Genomic DNA, 27,754 nt, shown 5'->3' on the forward strand with positions numbered 1-27,754 from the left:
AATGCTGTGAAGGGGTCTCACTCTGCAGCACCTCTCCTCATCCAAAGCAGGATTAGTTCTGCTGTGAAGAGCTGGATGAATAACACTTTTGTGCAACTCTTGCTTTTAAATCTCACAAAACCTCCTTAAAATGTGAAGACATGATTTAAAAAGAATAATCTGTATTGTTTCTTATATTTTTATCATTAAGTCTTCTGAGAACTCAGGAAGAAGGACATGAGAACAAGAACTTAGTGGGAGAAAACAATAATTAAAGTCAGTTTGACGGGGTTTTTTTTATGTTTGAATAAATAGACAATATAAAAAATACTTTTTTAAAAGCTTCCCTTTTAAAAGATTATGTTATTATTGTTTTAACGAATATCATCAGCTCTGCATCGTCCATGCAATCTCCATGCTGGGAGGACACTTTTGTGTTTATAAAAAAATCATTCTGTGTTTTTCCTGCAGGAATGCAAGTCCTTGAACAGATTGCTAACCTCTCTATACTGCGATAGGGTGTGCTTGAGCTGTGTCTGGCACTGTGGGTAGGTCACAGCCATCTCCACTCTAAGGTCTTGGAAAGGGCTGAGAGCTACTGCCCCAGCGTGTCCATGGGGAGAGAAAGTATCACATAGTTATGGGTGTCTTGTAAAAAAGGCTGAGAAGGGATTAATGGCACCTGTCCTGAACGACAACAATCACGGCTGACTTACTGTTTGGCTTTCCCAGGATAATAATGAAATTAGTGAGAAAAACTATGAAATAAGAGGAGGAATGAAAAAGCAAGGCTCAATGAAAAAAAGTGAACACATTGGCTGCCCTCAAAACCAAAAGATTTTTCCATATTCCAGGTTTTCAGTCCTGCAAAGCCTCTGTGCATGTTTGGCAGAAGTACAGAAATGATGGTGGCATATGGGCAAATGAGTGTCTCAGAGGACGCACATTTATTGTTATGCCTAGTCAAGCCCACTCGGATTTGTCAGGCTGAAAATGTTCTTCAAGGCTGTAAAAATGCAGTTCAGGCAATCCCTGGAGAATCCAACTGGAAGCACCAAAACTCACATGAAAGTGGATTTTGGTATCATTAAGGCATAATTTCTGCCATGTTTCACTCTTCTTTTAAATTTTTTTGACAGGGCTGGTTACAGAAATGGTATGACTGGACCCTGTCCTTTTCCTGGCAGCATGTCGGTACTGAATCGATAGAGAATCACAGAATCTGGTCCACCCCCTGCACAGGCAGGGCCACCTAGAGCCAGTTGCCCAGGAACATGTCTAGATGGCGGTGGAATATGTCTGGATGGTTGTGGAATATCTCCAGAGGAAAGCAGGGGAGAGACTCCACAACCTCTCTAAGCAACATGTGCCAGTGCTCAGCCACCCTCACAGTAAAAAAGTGTTTCCTGATGTTCAGGGGGAACCTCCTGTGTGTCAGTTTGTGCCCATCGCCTCTTGCCATTTCACTGGGCACCACTGAAAAAAGCCTGGTTCCATCCTCTTTGTACCCTCCCTTCAGGTATTTATAGGCACCGATGAGATCCCCCTGAGCCTTCACTAGGCTGGAGAGTCCCAGCTCTCTCAACCCCTCCTCATATGAGAGGTGCTCTAGTGCCTTAATAATTTTGTAGCCCTTTGGATTTCCTCAAGTTTGTCCGTGTCTGTCTCATACCGAGGAGCCCAGAACTGGACACAGTACACCAGATGTGGCCTCACCAGTGCTGGGTAGGGGAAGGATCCACTCCCTCAATCTGCTGGCAATCCTTTGCCTAATGCAGCCGAGGATACCTTTAGCCTTCGTTGCTGCAAGGGCACACTGCTTACTCAGGTTCAACTTGGTGTCCACTAGGACCTTTCCTGCCTAGCTGCTTTCCAGCTGGCTGCCCCCCCGCCTAGATCGGTGTATGGGCTTTTACCTCCCCAGGTGCAGGCCATTGCACTTCTGGTTGAATTTCATGAAGTTCCTGTTGGCCCATTTCTCCAGCTTGTCAAGGTCCCACTGGCTGCAGCATGACCCTCTGGTGTATCAGCAGCTCCTCCCAGTTCAGTGTCATCTGCAAACTTGCCAAGGGTACACTGTGCCCCAGCATCCAGCTCATTAAGGAAGATGTTAGGCAAGACTGGACCCAGTACTGACCGCTGGTGTACACCGCTAGTCACTGGCCTCCAATTAGGCTTTGTACCATGACCACCACCCTCTGGGCCCTGTCACTCAGCCACTTTTCAACCCTCCTCACTGGGCTCATCCAGCCCATTTACCAACAGCTTCTTTATGAGGATCTTATGGGAGACAGCATCAAGGGCCTTTCTGAAGACCGTGCAGCTCCCAGGGCCTTGGAGGAGGCAAGCCTTTTGTTCACATACTTTTACAATTCCCAACTTGTCAGATTTCTCACTTCTCCGTGTTAAAACTCAGTGGACAGTTTGCCTTTTGTTGATGGCATCTCTGAAGGGTAGCTGTGTCTGCCCCTGGCAGAAGTGATGGGGAGAAGCCTTCCCAAAGCTCAGTGACTCAGCCTTGCCCTGGATTTCAGTCAGCTTGGATCAGAGCCGCCGTGGATAGATGAGAGCAGGATACTCAACCCTGAGGAATGCCAGTGTTCAAAGCTGTATACATTTTCACTCATCATTCATCACTGAACACTACCTCTTGCTAAGCTATTAAAGCCATATTCACATGCCCCAGAGATTTTGTGAGTGATTAATAACAATGAGATGGTTGTTGTTTAATTACAGCCAAGAGTATTAGGGGAAGTTACTATATGGTGAATGCACCTGCAGAACAGACTTCTCAGTATAGATCCTTTACATGGCTGGAGCTATATTACTAAGATACACTGTGGGCATAATAACTCTCAGGAATCTCATGGAAGAATTAATTAATAAATGTTGAAGTGGGATTGATAAAGGAAGTGATCACATGGGTGAGGTCTATATCCAGGTGGGTATAAATCGCTTAGTACTGACTTTGTTGAAGTCCATTTGTCCTCCATCCAACTGCTTTCGAGTAATATTCCTCAAGGTAAGCCTTTCTAGATGTACTCTGTAAAACGGGCATCAGGAAGAAGACAATGCAGAATCAGCTATTTGGGACTGGGGAGTTGTAGACTGAAGTTTAGGTAAGAGATTTGTGATAGACTATAAATATTTAGAGCTGTTAGATTTATAACCTCACTTCCTGGTGAAATATTACAAGATCTATTAGTAGAAATGAGTGCAATATTTGACCTTAGGGGAGCAGATAATCGCAGTAGTAGATGATGCAGTAGATACGTATTTGAAAACTGATGAATAAATGTTCATTTATTTGGCTGTAAAAAATTCCCTGCCTGACTTACTTAGAAAATCATTCTTAATTTAGGGTAATCAATGACTGTAGTTCAAAACCAGTCTATTGTCTCATTTAATGCATGCTAGTGTAAGGCTTTTTGCTTCAGAATTCTGTGCACACGTTTCTGTAAGGACAAGCACACCCAGAACCTGAAGATCATCAAACAACATAGTGTAAATATATGATACATTAGATCAGTCTCAACACAGATTAAATGGTCAACTACAAAATGGGAGATATCTTTGTGATGTGAAGCAAATTATATAATGGACTGCAGATTAACTGGGTTCAATAGAAGTAATCCCAGAATGTCTTTTCATTTACAGAGTGTTTCACAATATCTGCATTTAAACATAATGTGAAGAATTGTTTAAACATCCTGTTAAATCAAGTAAGATGTGAAAATTGTTTGCAAAAGAAAAGAAACTTCAAGTACACCATTTTATTGCAAAATGGACTTTCCCTGTCTATGGTATTTCGGCAGAGCCTGTTGGCTCACCTAAAGCAATACCAAAACAATTATTTGTCAGGTTTATAGAGAACATCATTGGTAAAATCTGAAGGATTAATAAGGTTCATCATTGCTTTAATATGTGCATTTAGTATGATAAGGGTAAAAACTGAATTGCATCAAGGAGAAATATGGCCAGGCTACAAAAGGGTGATTTTCTAAGCTGATGTCTCCCCATTCGCAGATTCCAGAGATAACATTCTGCCTAATATTTCACTTAATTCACCAGGCATACCGGTCTGCTGTGTGACTTTTTCTTTTCTCTGGATTAAATAAAAAATGATTCTATTCCTGCTGGTGTCTATGTCGATGGTGTTACACAGTGGTAAGTGGCAATATATTTTTATGATTATTTGACATTTATACCTAAATAATACTTTAAGTATGTGCATTTGGAAACAATCATTTAGAAGGGTGCTTTCTGTCCCCTCAAACCTAGTTATTCAATGCCCAAATGGATTTACATAAGTTTATCTGTGGAGTACTTATATTTTTATCAGGACTTGTAGTGAAACAAGAAACATTTAGTGGGCTTAAAAATATTACCAAAAAATTGTGACTTCCCTTCTGCCAGCATTTGGTCATTATTTAAGTCCTTTGGACTCTAAAATAGTTACAAGTTACATGTAAAGAGATTCTACTCGTTAAATAGAAGTGTATTGTCTACATTTTCCAAGCCATTCAGTGCATCCTGAAACATAACTCATGTTCAGCTAATGCTCCTCCTTCAAATTTTACTAATAGTCTTGGAGTTATTTTCATATAACTCCTTAGATACTATTATAGCGAGCGAATGAGCTTCCAGCGACAGGCATAGGCAAACATTCCAAATTTCTTCAGTCCTTGCACCATGTAAGAATGTCATTAAGAGTAGCAGTGTGCAGGTAAAGACGCCTGAAAGTCTAACACCGTTTCTGGTCCCTCCATGGGGTTATTTCCCAAGGAAAAAGGAAGCTGAGCATCTTGGCATAGACAAAACTCTGCGCTGACCTACTTCAACTTCACCAGTTGCCTCTCTTCTAAGGTGGCGTGTGCATTAGAAGTTGGTACAGCAGCAGGTCTAACACAAAACACATGGGCTAAAATACATTGATGAAGCTGAACCTGAAGACTCCTACTATACGAATAGAAATTAGCAAGAACATAAGCACTTCCCACTGCAGTGGCAGAGAATACCAAAATAACTACACTGTTTATTTAAAAAAAATAAAGGGGTATTTAGTCCCCAGGTGTAAAGAGGATTGTATATATTGATAATATCTGGTGCACTCAGAAGTATCTGCACACTCAGAAATTTTTCTGACATAACATTTGAAGGATATTTCCTCTCAAACCTCCAAAGCCTGTGCCACAGTTTCATATGCTTTTCCCCCAGCTATGCACAATCTGAGCACAAAGATTTAAAATGTTACCATTTTTAGGCTTGGAGAGAATTATTGATTAATATTTTTGTGGGATCTATTCTGCTGATCTCTGCTTTGGCTGAAGCAAATATCCATGCATGAACTAGCATCTCTGTGAGGAGCTAATGTGATTTACCTTGAATAAATCAAATAGGTAGGGTTTGCTGCACCCTGGATTTTCCCTGCACAATCAAGGTGTCCACTCCCTGAAGACTGTAACTGTGTTCATGCCCTATGTTATGGCATTTTAATTAGCCGCAGTTGCCAAAAAAAAAAACAAACCACAAAAAACAAACAACAAAACCAAAATAACTGGAGGTGCACTGATGGTTTTTTTAATGGGCTTTTTTGAAATAACACTTCAGAAAAGTGTTGTCGGAGTGGCAGCATCACAGACACAGTCCAGAAACATTTTTACATGTATCTGAATGTTGAAAGACATTCTGCGGATAAGGCATACTACTGGAAAGCCCAAGAGCAGATGTATCACACAAGTCTCCTCAGGACATATGCCAAGTCATTTAGCAGGTTTCAGAGAAAGGCGAGAGAAGCTGACCTCCCCAGGGGCTTCTGAGGTTTAAAGGACTGATTTTTGTAGTGCAATTTTCACTGGCTCTACAGGGAATGATGTAGGACCAATAGCCCCAAAAGACATGGTAGCAAAAGAACAGAGAATAATTCATCCAGAAAGCATTGTCTCTTTGTTCCTGCCCCCCAATTTAAACAAAATTAAGTGATCTTGTTAGCAAACAGTGGTTCATTGATCTTGACTCAGTGACAATTAGAAATACAGTTCTTTGTAATGAAAGGATTGTAAGAGCCAAAGGTTTACCAAGCTGCTGACCCTGTGGGAGAGATTTTTCTCCATGGGAGCTTCAAACATTTATGTATTAATTGGGTGTGTGCAAATTAAATTTTCTGAGAAGAACTAAGAGCAACTGAAGGATGCTGGAGCAATCACAACTTCCAGCAGTTCTGTAACGTGGCTTCATCAGTACGCTCCTCAGTGTCATTTCAACTCAATGGGATTTTCATGTTTTCCAAAATTTTGCTGAAAAGTCTAAATGATCAAGGGCTATTCATCAACAGACACTGTGTTTGAGCCATGGTGTTATGCAGCCTGTCAAAATCTGGCTCTAGATGCACTTGATGATAGAACATGCCTTGGGGGAGAGATGTTTGTCATTGCAGAGCAGATATAGGTGTTAAGCCAGAAAATAAGGGGCAGTTTTTCTTTAGCAAGGATGTGATTGAATGCATAGCATGCAGTGCTGTTAATTTTGCAAGGTACACCATGATTTTGCTTGAATCTTAATTCCTCGTGGCCATCAAGCTTTCAACAGACTTGTTTCAGTTCTGTGAAAAGGCCAGCATTTATTGGGAGACCTTTTCTGGTTTGTGGAAAACAGTCAGTTCCCTTCAGACCTTGCTGCGATGAAGGACACTTCTGACTGATTGCTGTTCATCTGAAAGATTTTTGTTGTAAGCAAGACTTTCAGGGAAAGAATAACTTCAGAGGAAGCACCTCTCCTTGCCTCCTTCAATCTCATATCCATATTCTGCCCCTAAAGTTGAGAAATTAATTGCTGGAGGCTTATGACTGTTACCATGATCATCTTGTTCACTACAGAAAAGTTGTAGACATCCTGAGGAGGCACTTATTTACAATCTAAAAAAGTTCTATTCTTTCCCAACCCTTTGCTAAACAGAGAGTTAAGCCTTGTATCAAAAGAACCCACTACTCTGCTTTACTCTCTTACACCTACATTTATTGCAGGAAAATGCAACAGAATAGCAAGATAATTGTCAACTCTTTCCCACAATCTTTCAGATTCAGATTCTGAATTCTTTTCAGATTCAGAGAAGATGGACAGCTTTCCTATATATGCCAGTTATATGCCAGAATAATGCCAGTTATTCTGAGTTATTTCTAGATGCTTGAGCTCATAAATGCCCTTGACTTATGACCTTTAAAAAAAAAAGAAAAAGAGAAAGATGAAATATAAATAAATCCAAATTTCTAAAATCTCTTTTAAAATCATGCAGAAGATAAGAACAAGGAGAAATATAAATGGGAAGGGAGAAAATAAGTATTAGGTTTCACCCTAATTCAGGTAATGGCAAACAGTAAAAAGATAAATGTCTAGAAAATATACAACAGCATCCTCACAAGGAAAAGTAGATAATTAAGTTAAGGAAGAAATAGTGATAGGAAGAGAGGCAATAAGGCAACAGGCAATAAGGAATCAGAAAACTCAAACCTCTTGACTTCAAATAACCTGCTTCAAATAAGAGCACAGGGTTACAGAGTAGAAACGTTCTGGACAATGAAAGTATCGGGCAACTAAAACAATTTTATAGAATTCTACTGATACATCCCAGTAAGTGCTACTCTTCAGAAGAGCACAGGAGTACAAGAGTTAGCACATCCTCACTAGCAATACCTCGGTTTAACAGAGGACTGATTTTTAAGCTGAAGTCAATGTGACTTACCAGTACGCTTCTGGGTTTTTCTGTGTGCGGATGGAGTATTTCATGGCTTTAATAAGTCAGCTTGCTCGTGTAGGGTGGTATTCAAAATGCCTGCAGAGTACATGTCACAATGAAGTATATGTTGTTGGTTCGTTGCTTTTATTTATTTATCTGTTTAAACATCTTTTCTCCTCAAATTTGTTTGCTGAGGTAGGTGGGCAAGAATTGGAGCCACCAGCGTTCCTGCCAGAGCTTCTTAACGCACCTGAAAGAATTTCGAGTAAGAATGGTTTAAGCTTTACTTTCCACAGTATTGCATGGCAGTGGGGAATCACTTGTACTCCAGAAGCATTGCAGGGAAGTGTGCTGTTAGCAAATAGCTAGTAACTCTTATCTCAGAAGGGTTTAACAATGGAAGCAAGACCAGGGGCAGTCTGGGGTCAGTTCTTGTCGTGTATTTTTTTTAAAAGAAATGTGGTTTGTTTATTTTTTTATTTAGACAATGCCACATTCTTCAATGGAGTCTTTCAAAATGTGGGAAGTGTTGCATTGTTTTTTGGTAAGTATGTGTTCCAGCTGCACGTGAGCACCAAACAGAAATCCCATGGAGTTTCCTTTTATATACGGAAAACAAACAGGGATTTTTGAGGCTGTAGATTTCCCCAGAGAATATTATCATACTAAATACTGCTGAGTGTCAAGGATTGCTCAGCATCCCTGTGTTACTGCCTTGTTCAGGCTCTGTGTTGACGTCAGTGTCACCCATGTGTGACCCACTCCTGGCTCACCCCTATTTACCGTGAATTTTTTAATGGCTGTTCTCTTTCCAGACTGCCTGGGTTCTCACTTCACGTGGTTACAGTCCATCTTCACTAACTTCCCTGCCCTGCTCAACTTTGTGAACAAAATGAAGTGTGTTACTGGCTTTTGTCCCAGGGATTTTGAAGACTATGGTTGCTCTTGCCGGTTTGAGATGGAAGGGCTCCCTGTGGATGAAGTTGACGAGTAAGTCTTATCCAGATGTCCCTGACTGTCAGTGCCCTCGTGCTCTGATACCTGAAGCATAACGCTTGCCTAAACGATTTAACAACAATTGTAAAAAATCAGATTTATTCAGAGGGTAAGTCCCACACCGTCCTGCCCTATTGAATCTAGTGATCCCTCACTTGCAACCTCAATAGCTGATATGACCTACAAAAGATAACTTCAGCCCTGCCCTGTGTTATTCCTACCTGCTGGTGAGCACTATCTTTTTGCTGGGCCAACACCCCATACCAGTTGCCTTACAGCATGGCTTGGAAACAGATGAAGTCGAGGTGGTTATAATCTACAGCATGTAATGATCCACGTGCTTCTTTTTTTTCTCCTAGTTCAGACTGTCTCTTTATTTTCCCACACTTTGATGCAGAGAAATATTCCCAGCCTACAGATAAAAGCAGAGTACCCCACACCTGCATGTAATTCCACCAGTGCAAGCCTGGTGGTGCAGCTGGTTTAAACTGGTTGCAAAGAGTGGCCACTAATGCAACAGAGTAAATAAACACTATATCCATGTCCTTGACATACATTTACCCAGGGGCCTCTAAATTCGGAACAGACCTTTGTGAACAAAATGTAATTTTGTTGTACTGGGGAATTGTGTCTTGCACTTAAATCGGTTCCTAAAACTGGAGGACCTTTTAATAAGGTGGCTGGGAGAGCAGTTTAGTGGGTTTACAGTCTTATCAAAGTGGTGGTATTGGAACCTGTGTAATACACCAGCAATGTAAGCTCATAGTGGATTATAATGAAAGCGTTGGCATATGAGGGAGGTTAAGCATCAATATAATCAGGTTACAGCGAAGTATGACTTCAAGTGGCAGTTAGGAGGTTCAGTAGATTACCTGTGTACACGTTGAGGTTGTAAGACACTGGAGCATCCAGGCACAGAGATCACTGTAGCTCAATGGCTTCTCCTAGTACCATGCACCAGGAGCAAAACCATCCAAACTCCATTCTGTGCTTTGGAGTGATACTGCCCCAGACCCTGACTAGGCTAGTGAGAAAAAAAGTAACCTCAGACCAGGACAATCAAATGGTTGTTCACTTATGCCAGCAGGAGATGTGAAAAGAAATTCAAAGAGAATCAAGATCCATCATGTCTAAACAGAAAAAAAAAAAAAAGTTTTTCCAGCAATGTATCAATTCCCTGAGTGAAGACAGCAATGGCTCAAAAAGGGCTAATGCCTATAGCTAAATGGAAATTAATCCATCCACTTTGCAGCATGGGTTGGGAAAATGAAGATCTAACCCTGCTACCGGAAAAAAAGCCATGAGACTTGTTATGAAAGGTTTTCTGAACAATCCTGGTGACGTGCTAAAACGAGAGCTCAGGTCAGTTCAATGGATTGATACCCAAAAAGCTGAGCACCTGGGCTTTTGCTTCACTCAGCTTCATTTTAATGCAGAGCAGCATAAATACAGAAACAGCAGAAGGGTCTATCAGCAGTTTTTTTCCTGAGAAACGTCCACAGAATCAGTTTGTGTTTACAAATTGGTTAGCAGCCCTGCGGTGATATTTCCTTAGCAGCATGGCAACCTCACTGCAGTTTGGAGTAAATGGAGACTGATTATTGTTTTGCCACTGACACAGATATGCCCTTGGTTCAAGAAAGTCCCCAAACAGGTGGCTGCTACGTGTCTTTCTCAGACACAGTTCCCACAGCATTGCAATTGTTTTGTGAACTTTATTTCTTAGAAATTAGTTTTTCAAACCTTGGATTTTGTCACTGCCATGTCTCTTCCATTAAAAAAAAGGGCTGAGCATCACACTGTAGGTTTTTAAGGCACTGGAAAATGTTTGTGCCCATAAGCCCGACCTTTTCCCACAGTAGCTAAGTGTCATATTTACATTAGGAGCCTAGTCTACCTCCATAGTCCATGGGGAAAGAGAAGCATGCCCAGAGAACAATCTATGCCTTACAATCCCTGCTCACGCAGGGAAGGCAAGTAAATTTTCAGGTTAACTGTTGCAGTAAGTGTTGATGCAATTGTGATGCTCTAAACAAAGAAGAACTGCAGGGAGTTTGTATCAGACCAATTGTGCAGTTAGAGGAGCTTTCAGGTGCTGACACCTCACTAGACCTCAGGCAGAGACAGGAATGGGTCTTGACATGTTTCATCAGCTGTGTGTTTAAAACCCTGTTCCTGATGCAGATTACAAACTTAAGCCTCGCCTCTGAAACAAGGCGCAGTAGCATCTGTGGTGGGGAGGAACCTTCAGGGCCTCTCTGCTGAATGCCATGCACGCTCGCTTGTGTTCAATGCACTCCTGCAGTCTCCTAGACCAGGTCACAGCAGGGAGAAAAGCTGCTAACAAGCAGCAGAGACACTGGCGTGCAGGAAATTGGACTCTGAAACTTCATTGGCTGGGATGACGCTATTCATGAGCTCTGATCCGCTGCTGGCAACCTGAGCAAACCTCATCGCTGATGCCTTTCACCAAAGTCAAAAGTCTGATCATGGTTAGGACTTGGATTGCTTCCCTGGTTGTGAGGACAAATTCAAAGGTGTAATAGTTACTTATTAATATAGTAAGTGATTAAATATTAAATGCTTCCTAAATATAGGAAGTGAGAAAAGTGAATGTGTAGCCTAGAAGGGAGCCTGCAAGGGGCAGGTGTTTGCTCCCTGCTCTGATCAGCGCAGGAGTGCTTCTGTCTGCCGGTGGGTTCCGAGCATATGCAGGGCCATGGGTGGTGTGTGATAACACATTCACCGCGTCTTTAACAAAATGCCACATGCACTTAACTAAAGTTAACTCCTTACATCGTCATCTTCCTGGCAGCAGGTGCTGGCTTTGAGCGTTAACATTGTCTCTGCATTCAGCAAGGTCAAGACCAATGGCAATTCAATAACAGACCCATGTTCTGAGTCCATTTCTTTGAAATGAGGATATTTCAGTCTAAATCTAACAGCAAGTGCCTGCTTAAGCTATATAACAATTTTATATGAGGTAAATGATGATTGAGTATTTTACCGGCGTTTCATTTATAGCTGATGTCAGTGCACAGAGATGCTCCTATAATACAGAAGCAGATGACTTGTCTGTTCAAGAAGAGCTGAAGAGAAGAGAATATTGATGAAGAGCTTATTGTTTCAGTTGACTTTCCATTGCTATTCACAGCTAAAGTGGTCATGCAGGCATTGGAGGTTTGCATGACAGCCGGGGTGTAGGAAAACGCAAGGCTTCTAACAGACTTTGTTGTGTGGTGGTAGGAGAAAAATGCTTTACCCCAGTGAGAGAAAAATAGTTTGTACCCCCTTCCCATGGCTAAATGGTGCATTTTTATTCTGATTGTTGCATAGAAGAGAAAGTACAAGAAACAGAGGGTAACTCTGCCTGTATTTATATGGTCTCAGTGAGACACAGGGATTCACAAGGCATTGCAGAGACATTAACCCTCCATGACTGCCAGGTTCTGTGTAGTTCCCCAAATCTGCAGTGAGAAAGCTGGTGGTAGGACTAGATCTGAGGCCTCTAGAGCAGAGCTGAGGGGGACTTTTTGGCAGCAAGCTGACAGTGCTGTGGGTGGATATTTGGGCAGTGGTAGTGGATTTCTCATTTAAACTGCCTGTAGAGTCCTTGTTAGAACTCAGGTACCACCGCAGGACAGACATGGATGTGCAGTCTCCCACAGCACGCAGACCTGCTCCCACCACCAAGTTTTGCATCCAGCTGTACTTATCCCACTAGACTGACTCAGGGAAAAGCAGTATTCAGCCTTTTTTGTGTCAAGGGACCTCAATGAGGACCCCTTTTTCTCCTTTGGCATCTTTGGCATTCTTGTGTAAGAGCAAGTTGAAAGCATTGCAGCCTGATCTTGAACTGAAACTGAATTGGTGAACTCTGTGTTATTTCATTAAGATGCTGTTTCCAGCACCGCAAATGCTATGAGGAAGCAATGGAGATGGAGTGCACATGGGACCCATCAAAGATTTCTACAGATGCTGTCAGTTGCTCTACTGAAAACCTGACCTGTGGTAAGACTAACCTATCACAAGAGCTTAATATTGGAGCCTCACCATGACTAAGAAGTTCATTCTGGTCTATCTACCAAAAGCCATATGTAAATTAAGCAGAAACTATCTCCATCTATGGATTTTTAAGGGATTAAGTGTTCTGCTTAGGGGTGAATGGAAATAGGAATATGTAGAGGAATGAAGCTGGGTTAATTAGCATTGATAATATACAACTGTGGGCTGGCTTCAGGGGCGGTGGGTTGGCCGATATAGATAAGGTGCAGCTGTGGCTGGTTAAGTGAAGGGGTTGAGAGCCAATGAAGGGAGAGCAGCCGAGGAAGAGAGAGAGAACACACACCCCCTGGGTGAGGTAAGACAAGGAGAAAGTGGTGGAGGCACTCTATGAGGAGTGTGCTGGTATGAGATGGTAAAAAGACCTTGTTGCAGCTTGATAGTTTGGAGGGTGCTGTGGCAAGAATACACAGAGGTATCAACACTCAACTAGGCAGGAAAACTGAATTCAAATAATTAGAAACTCACCAGGGCTCCTGTAACAGGCAGCCTCTTGCTGAGGTTTCACTGACTGCAGGACCATGAAGCATCACTTGAGGTGTCTCTACACATCAGAAATGCAGCAGATGCTGGGGACACACTGCGAAAAGTTCCCTTCTGAAGCTTGAAGGCCTGATTTTTGTATACTTTGAGGGATCAAATTCTTTGTTCACAGTGTTGTGTACACTCCTCAGCTACAACCAAAGAGGGCAGGGGCCATGCTGTTGTAACAGGAGCTACTCCAGGCAATACTGGTACAGTCCTGGCAAGTGTGGAGTGGGGCTTTTTGATGCCTAATCATATTTAATAGAATTTTTCTGCAAGTATTGGCTTTCGGACTGTATGATAGAACATGATTATGGGATACTAGCAAAGAGGAGCAGAATCCCAAAACTAATACCTTTTCAGTTTGACTCAGATTGTTGCTTAAACAATTTCCCTTTCTTGTTTCAAATTAAAAACATTTTTGCTATTTAGGCCAATGTATAAAGATCCAAGAGCATTAAACGTGAATAGTACTTTTTTAGCTCTTTCTATAATCAGATAACATTTTGTTCAAAGCAAAGAAAGGGGGGGGGCAGGGGGAGAATAGTCCCCATTAAAAATACAAAACATGAGTATGACAGCTATGGAAAGTCAATGCTTTTTGAAACTCTGGAAGGTAGAAGCTTTTGAAATGGTAAGATGGTATTTCCTGGGAAACTGTTTCATATCCTTTATAAGAAGGAAATCACAGCTTGCATGAAAGGCTTGGGTAGTGGACTGTGATTTCATGAGGTTTGAAGTTTTTTAGACATGTTTTAATGAAGTCTGTGAAATGTCAAAGCTGGTACCAGCTAGATTAAGTTTTCCATGGAAAAACTAGAGGTAGCCAAGTATTGCTCTGTAGTCCTCGATACTCTGTAGAAAAAACAACACAAGCAAGAAGTCTATCACCAGCCATGCCAGGCTGGCGTTTCAGAAACTGGATTGGACTATGAAACTTGACTGTGTTTAACATGAAGCAGCACAGTATCAATAGGTTTGCACTGATGGTTATAGACACAGTTCTTGCAGAGATGAAGAAGCAGGACACAGAAAAGATTTTTCAGTAGTACCTTGTTTGGATTTTTGTTTTCTTTCCAGAGTCTGGGGATCCCTGTGAACAGTTTCTCTGCAACTGTGACAAAGATGCCATTGAATGCTTTGTGAATGCGCATATTAACTCTTCCTTGAATGGGCTGGACGTCTCTTTCTGTCCGTCTCTGGTTACAGGTAATAATAAGGATCACATTGACTGCCTCCTCCTGCCAGTTTTTCCACTGGCATCAAATTAGACCCAACAAGAATGAAGCAGCAGCTGGGTGCTTTCCTGCAATAAATCTGGCAGTCTGTCCTGTTCTCAGTTTCATGTGTCCTTTCCATTTACAGCTACTCAAGTGAATACCAAGCGAGAAGAAGAAGGTAGACTAATTGCTGTCCTGGAGCAAGTCCAGGAGAGGTTACTGAGCTGGTGAGGGGGCTGGAGCACATGATGAAAGAGGAGGTGGCTCAGGGGAGATGTTTTTCCTGTCCTCGCTACCTAGTGGGGTTTGTAGAGAAGATGGAGCCAGACTCTTCCTGGAGGTGCACAGGCTGCAACAGGGAAATTCCTGTTAGATATGAATTAAAAAAAAAAAAAAATAATTGCGGGAAGCTGCTGCCAACCTTGTGAGGCTTCTGCCAACCTGACTGAATGGGTGATCCTTGGGAGGATTAGTGACCCCACGGAGGTCACTAGCAGCAATGTCAAACTGCCAAAATATTGCTAGCTCAAATCCTCACTTCAATCATGCAAACACTAACTGGAAAAGCAAAAATAGACCTACTCCGCTCTGTTACTCGGTTTCCATCTTGGAAGGAGAAATCCTCTCTGAAGCTGAAGGGGGTATTTATCTCCATTGTCATACACTGATCTCTGCTCTGTAGCTGAAATTACAGCCTTGCAAGGCTGAATACCTGTCCTGTGGGAACAGGGCTGGATTAAAAACTTAATTCATATGGATTGCAATCAGAGCATGGCAGCAGGAGGACCTTTGAACTCCCAAGCTGAGACACGTGAAAAAGCAATGCTAGTTTTTCTAATCCTTTGGCTTGTATTCACACATCCCAGTGCTAAGGACAGATATACACATCTATACCATGTGCCGGATGCATGCATCCCCTTGTGAACAGGTCAAGGGAGAAGAAAATGCCAGGGAAAGTTTGCACCAAAGCCAGAAAATTGTTTAATGTAAGCCAGTAATCTCTAACTGGGATCAGATGGCTCTAATATAAAGTATGGCAGTTCCAACGCATCACAAAGAAAGGGGAAATTGTTAGGTGCTAACAGGAAAATCATGCAGGTTTTACCACTGCTGATAAAGGTAGATTCAATTTTAGCTCGCTGAATACCTCTGCTAATTTTAGGCTCCTGATTGTATTAATGGGAAAAAAAATCCTTTGAATGAAACATTTTTATCTAGTGTTCACTCATGTTATTATCTTCCTGTGTAGCTGTTCTGTCCAGCTGAGACTTTGAAAAAGAAATAATAACTCTGACAAATTTCTAGGAAAAAGATTTTGGTAGATTCTTTATTACAGAGAAAAGATTGAGTGAAATTGAGATGTATTTCCCTAAATCTTTGCTTTAATAGGAATAAATTCAATGAACTCCTGATTTTTACTATTCAGATTAAAGAGTGACAAACCCCTTTCCTGCCCTTCAGTCTATGAGAGAGCTTTCTTTTTTTCAGAAACAACCAGCAAGAGAGAGCTGACGACACTTCATATGGAGGGTATGTCCTTATCTCTGTAATTCTTTGACTGGAGTGTATTAAATTGAGACCAGTTTATATACAGAAAAATAACCTGAGTATTTCAGAAGCTATGAATTCCTTTCTGAGAAGCAAAGATGTTTTAGCAAGATGTCAAAATATTAAAGGAAGAGAAAAAAAGCCTAATAAATCAAAGCACCATTTTTGTGACAAGCAGTTACTCGGGTGCACGGGAAAATTTCAGCCAAATAACTCCTCTGTCTGAGAAGGAATTCAGAAGAGAACATTGAATCTCATTTAGAAATACTATAAAGAGAAACACACTAAAAGCAAATTAAAAATATTTTCAGATGGATCCTTTTCTATTTGCATGCATATTTAAGGCCGTGCTTCAACAAGATTCCTAGCCAAGTACCTGGATTTAAACATCTAAGTTTTTTGCTAAAATTTTAATTCTTATATTGATCCTTTCACTATAGGCCATGCATTTAAGTACCTGCTGAAATGGGGATTTAAAGAATGCTGATTGCTAGCCAATTTCTCTTGTTTAGGTTGAAACTCTTTGTGATAGAGACTGAGGGATTTTTGGTTTATTGTACTGTATGTTGCTGAGCAGAATTTAGTATCAGTAGTGAATAAATATACTAAGGCTTTATAGGCTTTTATACCTTTTGCATATTAAGGCTTTAATACTGCTGCCGTAATTATCAATAATTAGGTTTGCTCTTTTTGTATTTATGTCATGTAATAACAGCATAAAAAGCACAATAATAATCCTATTTAGAAGTACGTTCCATTCTCATGACTCTGGTCATGTTACACCAAGATCCAGTCTAATGAGCATTCTAAGCCATAACTCTCTGCAGTAGGAATGTTTGTATTTTTGCAGAGTTCCTTCATCATGGGACTGACGAAACACAAGCTGCAACTGCATCCGTGGAAGAAGGTTTGCAACTTACAGTGCAAGAAGCACTGGTTTCAGTTCCCAAAAGCTGAAAGAGTAAAATAGAAGAACAAGCTGTTTGCTTTCCTTCTGCCCTTCTAAAAGGGCTGATACAAAAGTAGATAGAATGGTTTGGTGATGAAATTCAAGACTGAATGAGAAGGTGCAATTTTTCAATTTGTGCATGTAATGTGCTTAACCAGTAAGTTTCCCAAGGGCTGAGAAAGAGCACTCTACAACAAAACCCAGGCCTTTTTTCCCCTGGGAACACAGGTTGCAGCAGGTGAGCTGTTTGGCAGAGGTGTCCTGTGTGGGTGCCAGCCACCGGGCCCATAGCCAATTGCATAGTTCTTGTCTTTAAAGTGATGTTTAATTATACAAGATCAAGCAGTAGCATAAGGAAAGATTGAGCACGGTTTATTGCAAAAAAAGCCAGCAGTGTGGTGGTTTATTCACTTGCGAAGCAGAGGTCCAGGTTGAAGTCCCTCTCATTCTGGTGCCTCTTCAGTGAGTTCCTAAACCATGAGACCAAGTGGTTCTTTTGACAAGCTTCATTTTTGTCCTGCTACAATCAATGGTTATCTTGTTCAGGAAGAATGCTTGTAAAATCACATTGCTGTGGGATAAGAAAACTATTCTCTTCCTACATGCGTGGTGGGCACAAGACATGAGGCCATGGACAAAAGTCATCCAAGGCCCTGGGTGTCTCTGGGAGGGCACACATAGTAAGTGAAGGCCAAGTCATACAGTAGTGAAATAGAGAAGGGGACCAGTCTTGGACCACCCGTTGTCCAATGCAGCCGGTGCACCCTTGTAATGTGGCCCCATGACAAGCAAAGCCATTGTGTCACGTACGGAGACCCCATGTCTGCCAAGCACACAAGCAATGTGCATGGGATGGGTGCAACCAAGCCACCACCCAACTCGGAGAAACATGGGAGTCATTTTGTGGGAGTGGAGAGAGGTAGAAAGTTGCACTTTTTGAGACATCAAGAACCTGGTTTCAAGCTGTAGTGTCCTCCTCTGTGTTTCTCAAATTGAGCCATTGCCGTAAGTGGGAATCTGGAATAATGAAAAATCATATGGATTTTTTTCTTTTTTTTTTTTTTTTTTTTTTTTTTTTAGGAAACAAAGATTCAGACTTTAACAGTTTTTTGAAAAAAAATTAAAAATGTGCTATGGGCACAAGGGTACCTACCTGAAAAGGCTTTATGCCAAGTTAAGTGCTGGCTGTTTCTTCATACCTCTCCTGTATTACTAAGGAGGTCTTTTACCAGCTGTTTCTTGTTCTTGCCTAACAACAGCTCCAATATTCGTTCATGTTTTTCTGGCTGCTTCTGGGAGGCTTGGTAACACTAAACTGAGAACGCCTGAAGGAGTGAGTGCACCTGTACTTGCACATCTGTAGCATCTTCTGCTTCCTGAAAAAACGATTACTTGTGCATGGTTCATCATAAGTCTCAAAATATTGCCAAGGGATAAAAATCTGTATTAGAAATTTTAGAAAGCTGACAACATACCACAGATAACACAGCTAGTCAGACTTTGAAGGAGACATTTGGAGAAACCCTTACCATTTAACTAGTTGTTTCCCCATTTTAGCCCAAAGGAGCTTCGCCATTGACAGCTGTGGAAACTGCATTAAACCAAAGCTAAGTGCTACTCAGAAGCTCATTCAAAGGCAAAGACATTCTTCTTCACATCACAAGATCCTAACAACACCCAAAAAGATGCAGAGACAATTTTTTTCATAATTTGATGGCTGTTTATAATTTACAAAAATGTAGCTGACAAATGAATATCATTTTGTCATGCAAAGAAGTATGTTAGAGGTTAGGGAAGTATTTGGCCTTGTAGCTGCCCATCCATACTTGACTTCCAATGCAAGCACAAGGTGTTCAGGAGAAATGTGGCACCCTTCCGTGGGCAATAGTGGGATTCTGGACCTAATCCTCTTCAGTGTATTTGTCTGTCAGATGGATTTAATATTGAGTTTGCCACTTCAGTCACAATTATGCTGCTGCTTTGTTAGCGTAAAGCGCATTATTTGAACACAGCAATGAGAATATCAGGATCACTTTGTCTACAACAATCAGTGAACTGCTGAGAAAAAAAATATACATTAAATGCCTGGGTCTTCCTGCTTTGCTGAAAAAGTTCTTCTCAGCAGCTTAACTTTTCATAAGAGTCTGTGCTGGCAACTTAATTTCCGAGTTTCTATTTTCTGTCTTCATCAGTGATTTCTTTTGAGCCCAGTGAGATGGTCCTGGGGGCTTCCAAAGCCAGAGGTAAGAGACTGATCATATTTTTGTTGATGAATCAGGCACTCTCAACTCCAGATGAAAACTGATTTTGGTTTATGAAGCACTGTGGTGTCACAGCCGAAAATTTGCAGCACAGGATTTCTGGAGATTAATTCTAGTTCTTCTGACTGACCTGCACATCCTTCAGCAAACTGCTCCATTTCTCCCAGTTACCCTCCTTATAAAACAAGTCTAATCATGATATTTATTTAAGCCTTGTGATGTCTTCAGTAAAAGTCACTCCAGAAATGCCTTGCAGAAATACAGCTGGTAGGTCACTACCATGATGCCTCTGGTTTTTGTACAGTTACCACAAGGGACCGCAGAGGTACAGCTCCTGCTCCCTCCGTCCTCTTGATAAAAGGTCAGTGACTCTCAGCTTTCCTTTTGTGTTGACACAGCAATACTTCATCTAAAAGCATCACAGTTAAAATTCCATGCGTGGTGACAACAGGGCTGCCAGAGAATCAAATTTAGATCAGGTCAGAGAGCAGATACACAACCAAGAAAACCAGACTGAGAAGGATTAGCTGTTCACGGCCTCCAGCCACTCATTTGCACTCCGCATCCAGGTATTTGTGAAAATATCTTCATGTAAGGTTTTCTGATATAATAGTTGGTCCTTTAAATTACATTCATAGCCTTTGCTGCCAGAAGGCTTCACTTTGATTTTGCTGCCTCCTTTATTGTATAGAATTTCACAGAATTCTTTCCCACTCTAAAACCTATTCCAGCTTTTGCACTTGTTAGTGCTTTGAGCACAGCCATACCAGTAGCTACAGCTAGAAGTGGAGCACCTTGGTAGACCTGGAAGTTTTCAGCAGCCTCTTTTACGTAGAAAGAATTGTTCAGGTAGACTGAAATACACCAGAAAAAACATCAAGGAACGCTGAATATGGAGAGTAGAAAGCAGTCATTTTTTGACTCTGATCACACTGTCTGAACAGTATCCCTGTCTCCAGCCCTAACACAGATGTTTGGCACTGCTGTACCAAGCATTGGTCAAAATTACCAAGTTTTTTGTTCTCCTCTGTTAAGCTGAATGGATCAGAAAATCTGTGTGTTGTGTTGCAGATCTGCATGGCTCCAGGAAGATTATTTGTAATATCTGTTCTCAGCTAAGCGCAGAATTTCCCAAACTCCAGTTTTATTTTCTACAGCTAGCAGGAATCACTTTCATTTCAACACATCGCTGTCAAGCAAAGTGGCATAAAATGCGCACCTTGCTGAGCTATTAAAACTAGCGTGTTGCTATTGATCCCTTTCTGCAGCCTTTCATGGGCTTCATTGCATTCTTAGCAGTACTTCCATTTTTTAGTCTATTCTCTTATCCTATGGCAGGTTATTTTCAAGACATACTAAAGCCAGAACATCAGAGGGACAAATTTAATGAACTGGGAGTTTAATCCATTTAATAGATTCAGACAAGGAACTCAAAAGGAAAGGCTTTGAACATGTGGAAACACGTGCTCCCTAGTATTTTCAAAATTTTTTGTTTGTGAAATGCCACGTTCTTCATATTGACATTTAGGAAAAAAATGAAACCATTTGATTTCCATTTGATGTGTTTTCTTTTACAAGTTAGCTTATATAAAAAAAGGCTAAAAAAGAAGGATGATGTTAAGTAATGCCCTAATTAAACAAAACGTTCCTGCTCAACAATAAAGCTTCAGATAATCTAAAAACAAATACCCACTTAATTTTTGGGATAAAGAGTCTCCTTAAAGTTATGCTTCTATTCAACCTCAACTTATTTTCCCCTTGATATTTCCTTGTGGTTACAAGATAGTAAATCCTTCAGCTGCCCAGCTCTGCATCCATCAAATCATTTTCTGCCTTCACCAATGCTGCTCTCAGTTTTGGTACTCTCATGTGAACTGACACCTTTTTTAAGCCCTTTACTCACAAAATGACATCTCATAACATCTCACCTGTGCTTCATCTCTCAGTGTGGCCATATTATTTTCAGCAACTGGCACAGCTCTTTACCTCAGTATGCAACATATAAAATTGAAAAAAATAATCAACAGTTAAACTGGTCCTATTTAACCAGTGTCTTTTCATCTGAAAGGCAAGAGATGTGAATACTCTTTGCTTTTCCAGTTCTCATCTTGAATGTTTTTTCTCTATGACCATCAATTCACACAAGTTCTGCCTGAGGATATTGCTCTGACCAGCTATCTAAAATGAAAATCTTGCTGTTTATTTGTCATGTCTTCTTCTGCTTTCCTCTTCCTGCTTATTCAGAAGAGGATGGATTTATGGAAGCTGTGGTCCCAGCGGAAGAGATAACCACCTCCCCAGCCTCATTCTCAGGAGATATTAACTCAATGCAAGTCAAAATTGTCCCCACCAAGAACATTCCTGCAGGCACGTCTGCAGGGACAAAAGAAAAAGGCAAGTAAAGACTGAATCTAATTTACAGCAATCCCCTACTCCTGTTCACAGCTATCTGAGAACTCAGCATTTCTCATAGATATGCAGAATAACAATATTTTCTCCCTAAATCTGGATAGATTACATAGAATATAGGGTGCACAACGCTGAGTGCACTGGAAATGGCAGTCCACTGTCAAACACTGACCAGGAAAGCTTAACCATTAATGAACAGTCTGCCAACTATGAATTAAACAAATGTTAGAAGGCTGCCAGTTGATTATGGTTCAGAACATGCACTTTTGGGCACGTTAGTGAAATGAGAGTTTATTCTACCTTTGCAAGTCTAATCTATGCATATGTCCTCTCCAGAGACAAGCCCTGCCATGGCTGGCCAGAGCACAGCTTCTTCTGGAATAGCTCCAGAACTGGTACTGTCTGACAGGGGACCTGATGAACCTGCAGGAAAAGGTAAATGAAGTATTTTTTTCACAGTTATATCTCACGGAATGTTCAGCTACCTATGTATTAAAATGTAGGTGTATATTAAATATAGAGATTATAGTTATTCTAAACGAGTTAGACAAGCCCATGTGTATTGGTATTTATAATAACAGCAGGAGATGCAGTCACCTGCAAAAGCTTCCAACAGTTCAATACCTTCCACCAATGTGCTATCATTAACACTTACAGAAACTATTTATGATTAGCTTGTACATAAATTTTTAATTCAGTGCAGGGTCTAAAATGAGCTCAGTGAATGTTTCCCCTTGCTTTTGTTTTTAGGCAGCAATTTAATCATGTATTTGAGTTAACTTTATTTTACAAGCAGCAGAAGCAGTAACAGGAACTTCCCCTGCTCCTCACAGACCTCTTGCCAAATTCTTGCTGGAGTTGGCTTTTTTCTCACCATTTCTGATTTTGTTCCAACTCCTGCTCAGAGTTCACAGGGATCCCAAGACATTTCAGACCTGTCACTGCTGTAAATCCACACTCATGGACTGTCCTATCCATCTTGTTAGGCTTCCCAATGGAGAGAAGCAATCCCAGAACTGGAAAAGAGCAGACATGAAGAATCAACCCAGCCTTTCATCAAACTGGAAAATCTCATCGTAAAATACCAGCTTTTGGAAAGCGCCTATCAGTGCATGAACCTGGGGTTCGTTCTTAGTGAACTGAGTAGGCAAAGATCCAAGCAGGCACATGGGCAGAATTTCCTATTCAGGGAAGTAATCCAGGGTTGTCCTTGGAAGAAACAGGGAGAGTCAGTCTAGGGATGCAAAAAAGAAGATGGATTACTTATGGGGGCAAGGAGGATGCACAGGGAACAGCAGCCCTCCTTCTCTCTCCTACTATCCAATCATTAGCCCCTTCAGGTCCTTTCCTTGGTAAAGTCCCAAAAGATGACTCCCTGACTTCTTTTTTTCTTAATATGGAACACAGTTTGCTCTCAAGGAAGCCACAGAGGCATTAGGGTTGGGACAAGGAGATGTCAAAACCTCGTTAAGCACAGCAACCATCACAACAGATCACTCCTGCATTTGGGCTGGGGGCATCACAGCTCAGATTGAACTATATTTCAATTTTTTAAAAAAATAAGTTTATTGTTTCCTCCAGCACTACACAGTCATAGCCCAGCTATCACTATGCAAGCACAAGAAGTTAGGAGTCTATTTTCTGAATTCTCCAGGACAGAAGCTACTGAATAGTGAGCTAGGTTTGAATATTTTAGAAGGAAAATGTAACTATGAAGGATTAGAAAGGATTGCAAAGTACTCTCATTGCAATCCAATTTGGCTTGTAATTTATATCTTCATAGGGATCTCTCTCCCCTTTAAATATTTTCCCCCTTCTGCTGTCTTGCTCAGTAGCATTCTAAGAGCCACAGTTCATGGACTGGAACAATAATTTACAAATAGTAAAATGTTGTCTTTAAAAGTTTCTGATAGCTCTGAAAATAATTCTATCATCACAAGAGAGCTCCCAAACAGTGGAAACATGATGTGTCAAATAACATTTTTTGCTTTATAGTATGTGAGCGATTAACCTTTCTGCAAGAGAGAGGAAATGGCAGAGTGAAGAGGGAGCTGCCCCAGCTAGGAGAAATGCTGTTCTGTTTGACTGAGCGATGCCCAGAGGAATTTGAGTCTTATGGTTGCTACTGTGGCCAAGAAGGAAGAGGTTATCCTGCTGATGCACTGGACAGGTGGGGGCTCTTCTATGATCTGTCATTAACTGTGGGTATTATTGGGGTGCCTGTGTAGCAACAAGGATCAGAATACTTTTTGTTGGGCCTTATGTAGCTACGTACCAGTAGGCAGACTGCATTCAGGGGGGGTGGGGGGTGGGTGGGGGAAATCTCCACTTACATACTTGAAATACTCCATTGTCACCAAGACACATTCTGTTATTGCATCAATGATATGGAGAGGACTTACTAACTCAAAATAAGAAATGAGAATGATGGGAGGTAGGTAGAGTGGAAGGAAGAGTATGTCAAAAGACATGAGGATATAAGGGTTGCCCTGAAACTTGGCTAAGAGGTGGTTTGGAAAGTGATTTATGAAGCAAGAGTTAACACACACCCGTGCCGCACTGTCCTTTAGAACAAAGTAGGGCTGGAGTGAAGCACGGCCCAAGCTGCAGCCAAGAGCCCTGCCGTGGCTGAGTGTCACAGCATGGCATGGGTGACAAAGAGGAAGAATTCTGGAGTAATGCAGAGAATTCAACCAAAGCAAAGAAATCTCCTCTGAGAGCATCATATTTACAATGAAAAATCTCTCCCTGTGTGGAAGTTCATAGTAGTTGGGGCCACATCAGGTCTAAGGACAGCACTGACATACAGCACACACCATTTTCCTACACTTGCACACAAGTAAGACTGCTTGAGTATGACAGACTAGATGAAGGCTAGTCAAGGCTCAGGCTCTCACACAATTTTCACATTTTCAGCCAACAATATTTAAACACTTGAAGACGCTTCTCACAGCAGATTAGGTCACAGTCACAATTGTAATTATATGTCTTCAGATGAAAAAAAAAAAAAACAACAAACCCAAACCCTAAAAACCTACAGTGTTGTTAAGGGTGGGAGACCAAAAGAATTAGGAAGGAGGCAGTGAAAGTAGGAACAGGTATAGGAGGAAAGTAGGAATGATTTGGGTTGGTTTTCTTCTTCTTTATGAAAAAGATTTTTCCATGATAGGAAAACTAAAAAAAAAAAAGTTTAGGAAAACTAAAATTTCTCAGTTTTAATGGGCATTGAAAATAGAGATAAAATAATTGCAAGTACTCTGTGATGCAGGAAGAGTAAGTAATTTTCATTTACATCTGGTATTTATTTTAGCTGCTGCTTCTCTCATCACTGTTGTATGGAACAAATTAAGAAGCTTGGATGTCATGCAGAAAGCAGTTCAAGATCTGAAGTTGTATGCTTTGATCATAAGCCAAAATGTAAGTTTGTATTAGAGGAAATTTTTCGTGTCCTGGCGACAGCGTATCAAAGCATTACAGACTGAATGCCACCATGCCTGTGAGCTTCTAGAGCCGAGTATAGACCATAGAAAGAAAAATCTGGCTTACAAAATGTTAGCTATGTTTACTATAAACCCAAGCTTTTTTCCTAGTTGAGATAAAGGTTATTATACCATGTGACCAGGTCAGGCTAGAGAAAACTACATTCATACATTTTATGCTTGGAGACAGAAGTCAGCTGTCGGTGTCTTTACATTCACAAATTCAACTAAAGCCAGTCAGACTGTCAGCTGCCCAGCCCCTTGGCGGCAGGCTTCTATTTAGATGACTAAAGGTGAATTTGGAGACTAAAATTCAAGGCAGATTTGAAAATTTTATTTTCAAAAGCTCATCTCTCCATGGCAAATCATACGTTGACTAATTGCAACTGCTTTCACACATTAATTCTAAAACTTCTTTTTAAGGTATTGGTTGGAGCATGTGTGAGAAACTACTATGTGCTTGCGCTAAGACAGCAGCTGAGTGCATGGCTTCTGCCTTCTTCAATGAAAGCCTTAAGTTTCCACACAGGCAAGAATGCCAAGAAGAGAAAGTCTTATGTCACAGTGACCCTTATGAAAGACCTTCAACAGGCACAGAAATAGGCACCGGGATTTCCAGCTCCGAGGAGAGCAGCGAGGAGGAAGGTCCACTGTGGACTGTATTAAGAAGAGCAAAGAGAGACACACACGGTCCCATTGGAAACTCCAGAACCACGCAGCATGAAGGCAGATAACCAACCACCGCCAGGCGCTTGAGAAACGGCACAGAGACTCTCCCAGCCAGCCCTTGCCTACCTTACTCTTTCTTAGCACTCTACAGGCTGCCTTATGCTTGCCAGCGCACAAACGACATAATCCTAGACTAGGTATTACATGTTAGGCTGTGTAACTCCTTACCGTAGTGAAGCTGGCACTATAGAACATCTATTTAGGTCAGATATTACCTTAAATACTTATTTGACGGTATTCTGTATTATTTCATTCCATTTCTATGTAAAAACTGTTCTGATCAAAGACTGATTTTTGCTAACTGTAGTCAGTTCAGGCTGAATCTTGCTGATGATGGCTAAGTATTTCAGGTTTTTAATTAAACCAATCTGCAACTGCTCCAACTCAGTTTGCAGACATTCTTCCTTTACTGAGCTTAGCAGGAAACACCCAGAAGAAAAGCTAAGGTAATTACATGAAAATGAGTTCCTTCTTCCCTTCCTATCCAATTTTCAGCCTGCAGTTTCTGCTGCTCAGTCAGATCATGACAGCAGAAGGCATGGTCCTTGCCCCGAAGCTGTGTACTATGCACGGTTACCTCCAGTTCTGAGAGATTTCAAGATGTTAAAGGGAATAAATGTAAAAGTTTTGCTTCCTGGGCTCAATTAAAACTAATGTGTTCCAAAGCATGTAATGTAAAGCTGGAATAATGCTTTTTGCCTTTTACTGAGCCCAGATTTGTTTGCTCCCCCTTCCCCCATCCCACCCCAAATTCACCACCCATAAGATTTACCAGTTATCAGACAACACAGTTTAAAAGGGTATGTACATCTTTCTTCATGGTAAGGTGCTAATTTAGACTATGGTTTGATCATAAAATATTGGACAAGTAATAAAATTACTAGAACTTGGCTACTAATAACAAAGCTGAACAACAGCAATCCCAGCTTGGGTCAAAATCACTAGCAACCTTGTTACTTTGATATGAAGGATGCACTAAAAGATACAATCTTTGTAGGTCTTTCTCATTAGATTTCAGTTGTAAAGCACACAACAGCGCAAATATACAGCTTAAACACAGGTGGTGACCTGCCCAAAATGACATATAATGTCTTATTCAATGGGATTACTGATATTTCCATATTTTCTCTGGGCACGTATCTGCAAAATCAAAACTACTAATAAGATACTTCCTCTGTAAGCGCATTAACTGTAAAAGTGAAGGTTTGAATTCTTTACCAGAAGCAATCATATAATTTTAACTTGGTTGGCCATTCATGCGTTGACCTGCCATAATTGACTTCGTGTTGTGTTTGCACCACTTGTGACGTCTTCTAAAAAAGTTAGATCAGCGATTCCCACTCTTTTATTCAGTTCCTTTGTCTTATACTCTTCAGCTGCATCCTTGATGCAGTTGTGCTGTATCTCACTAGGAAGCAGCAACAGCACCTCACTCTCACCAGCAGCTTCCCCAGTGCTGAACACCGAGAGAAACACAAGCCCCACAACTCCCTCACCACCACCACCACCTTCAGGTTCAGAGTTTGGGTTCAGTTCTGCATTATGTCCCAGCGTAACTTCCCAGGCATCTCAGAAATGAGAACCAGAAATCAAGACAAGATAGTTTTCCTTCCCACTTGAGGTGTCTTCAGATGTTAACTACCATGACAGAATGCAACAGCTCAGGTACCACATTACCTGACACACTTGGGTTCCAAGTTGTATGATTCTGAGCCTGCAAACCTACGGTAGGATGAAAAAACTCAATGTGGCCCAACAATGTGCACTCGCAGCCCAGAAAGCCAACCGTGTCCTGGGCTGCATCAAAAGAAGCGTGGCCAGCAGGTTGAGGGAGATGACTCTGCCCCTCTATTCTGCTCTGATGA

The 27,754-nt window shown here is 41.2% G+C and overlaps 1 protein-coding gene across 8 annotated transcripts; it reads left to right on the plus strand.

The window, feature by feature from the left end:
- The first annotated feature begins 2,701 nt into the window (after positions 1-2,701).
- OC90 (otoconin 90) lies at positions 2,702-27,322 on the plus strand. Of its 8 annotated transcripts, none has more exons than XM_055800803.1 (16): positions 2,702-2,920; positions 4,051-4,146; positions 7,911-7,976; positions 8,196-8,255; positions 8,527-8,701; positions 12,603-12,718; positions 14,375-14,503; positions 16,003-16,044; positions 16,913-16,969; positions 19,204-19,254; positions 19,529-19,633; positions 21,517-21,666; positions 22,018-22,116; positions 23,677-23,851; positions 24,992-25,098; positions 25,584-27,321. In XM_055800803.1, the coding sequence occupies exons 2-16, from the start codon at positions 4,101-4,103 to the stop codon at positions 25,892-25,894; spliced, it is 1,689 nt and encodes a 562-aa protein (XP_055656778.1). In that variant the 5' UTR covers positions 2,702-2,920; positions 4,051-4,100; the 3' UTR covers positions 25,895-27,321. The 8 variants fall into 8 exon arrangements, with proteins under 8 accessions (XP_055656778.1, XP_055656777.1, XP_055656779.1 ...); XM_055800802.1 differs by lacking the exon at positions 2,702-2,920 and adding an exon at positions 2,929-3,001 and having other exon boundaries at positions 25,584-27,320; XM_055800804.1 differs by lacking the exon at positions 2,702-2,920 and adding an exon at positions 2,929-3,001 and having other exon boundaries at positions 19,577-19,633; positions 25,584-27,307.
- Positions 27,323-27,754: the final 432 nt, after the last annotated feature.

This window comes from Falco peregrinus, chromosome 3 (assembly GCF_023634155.1).
Source record: "Falco peregrinus isolate bFalPer1 chromosome 3, bFalPer1.pri, whole genome shotgun sequence".
NCBI lineage: Eukaryota > Metazoa > Chordata > Aves > Falconiformes > Falconidae > Falco > Falco peregrinus.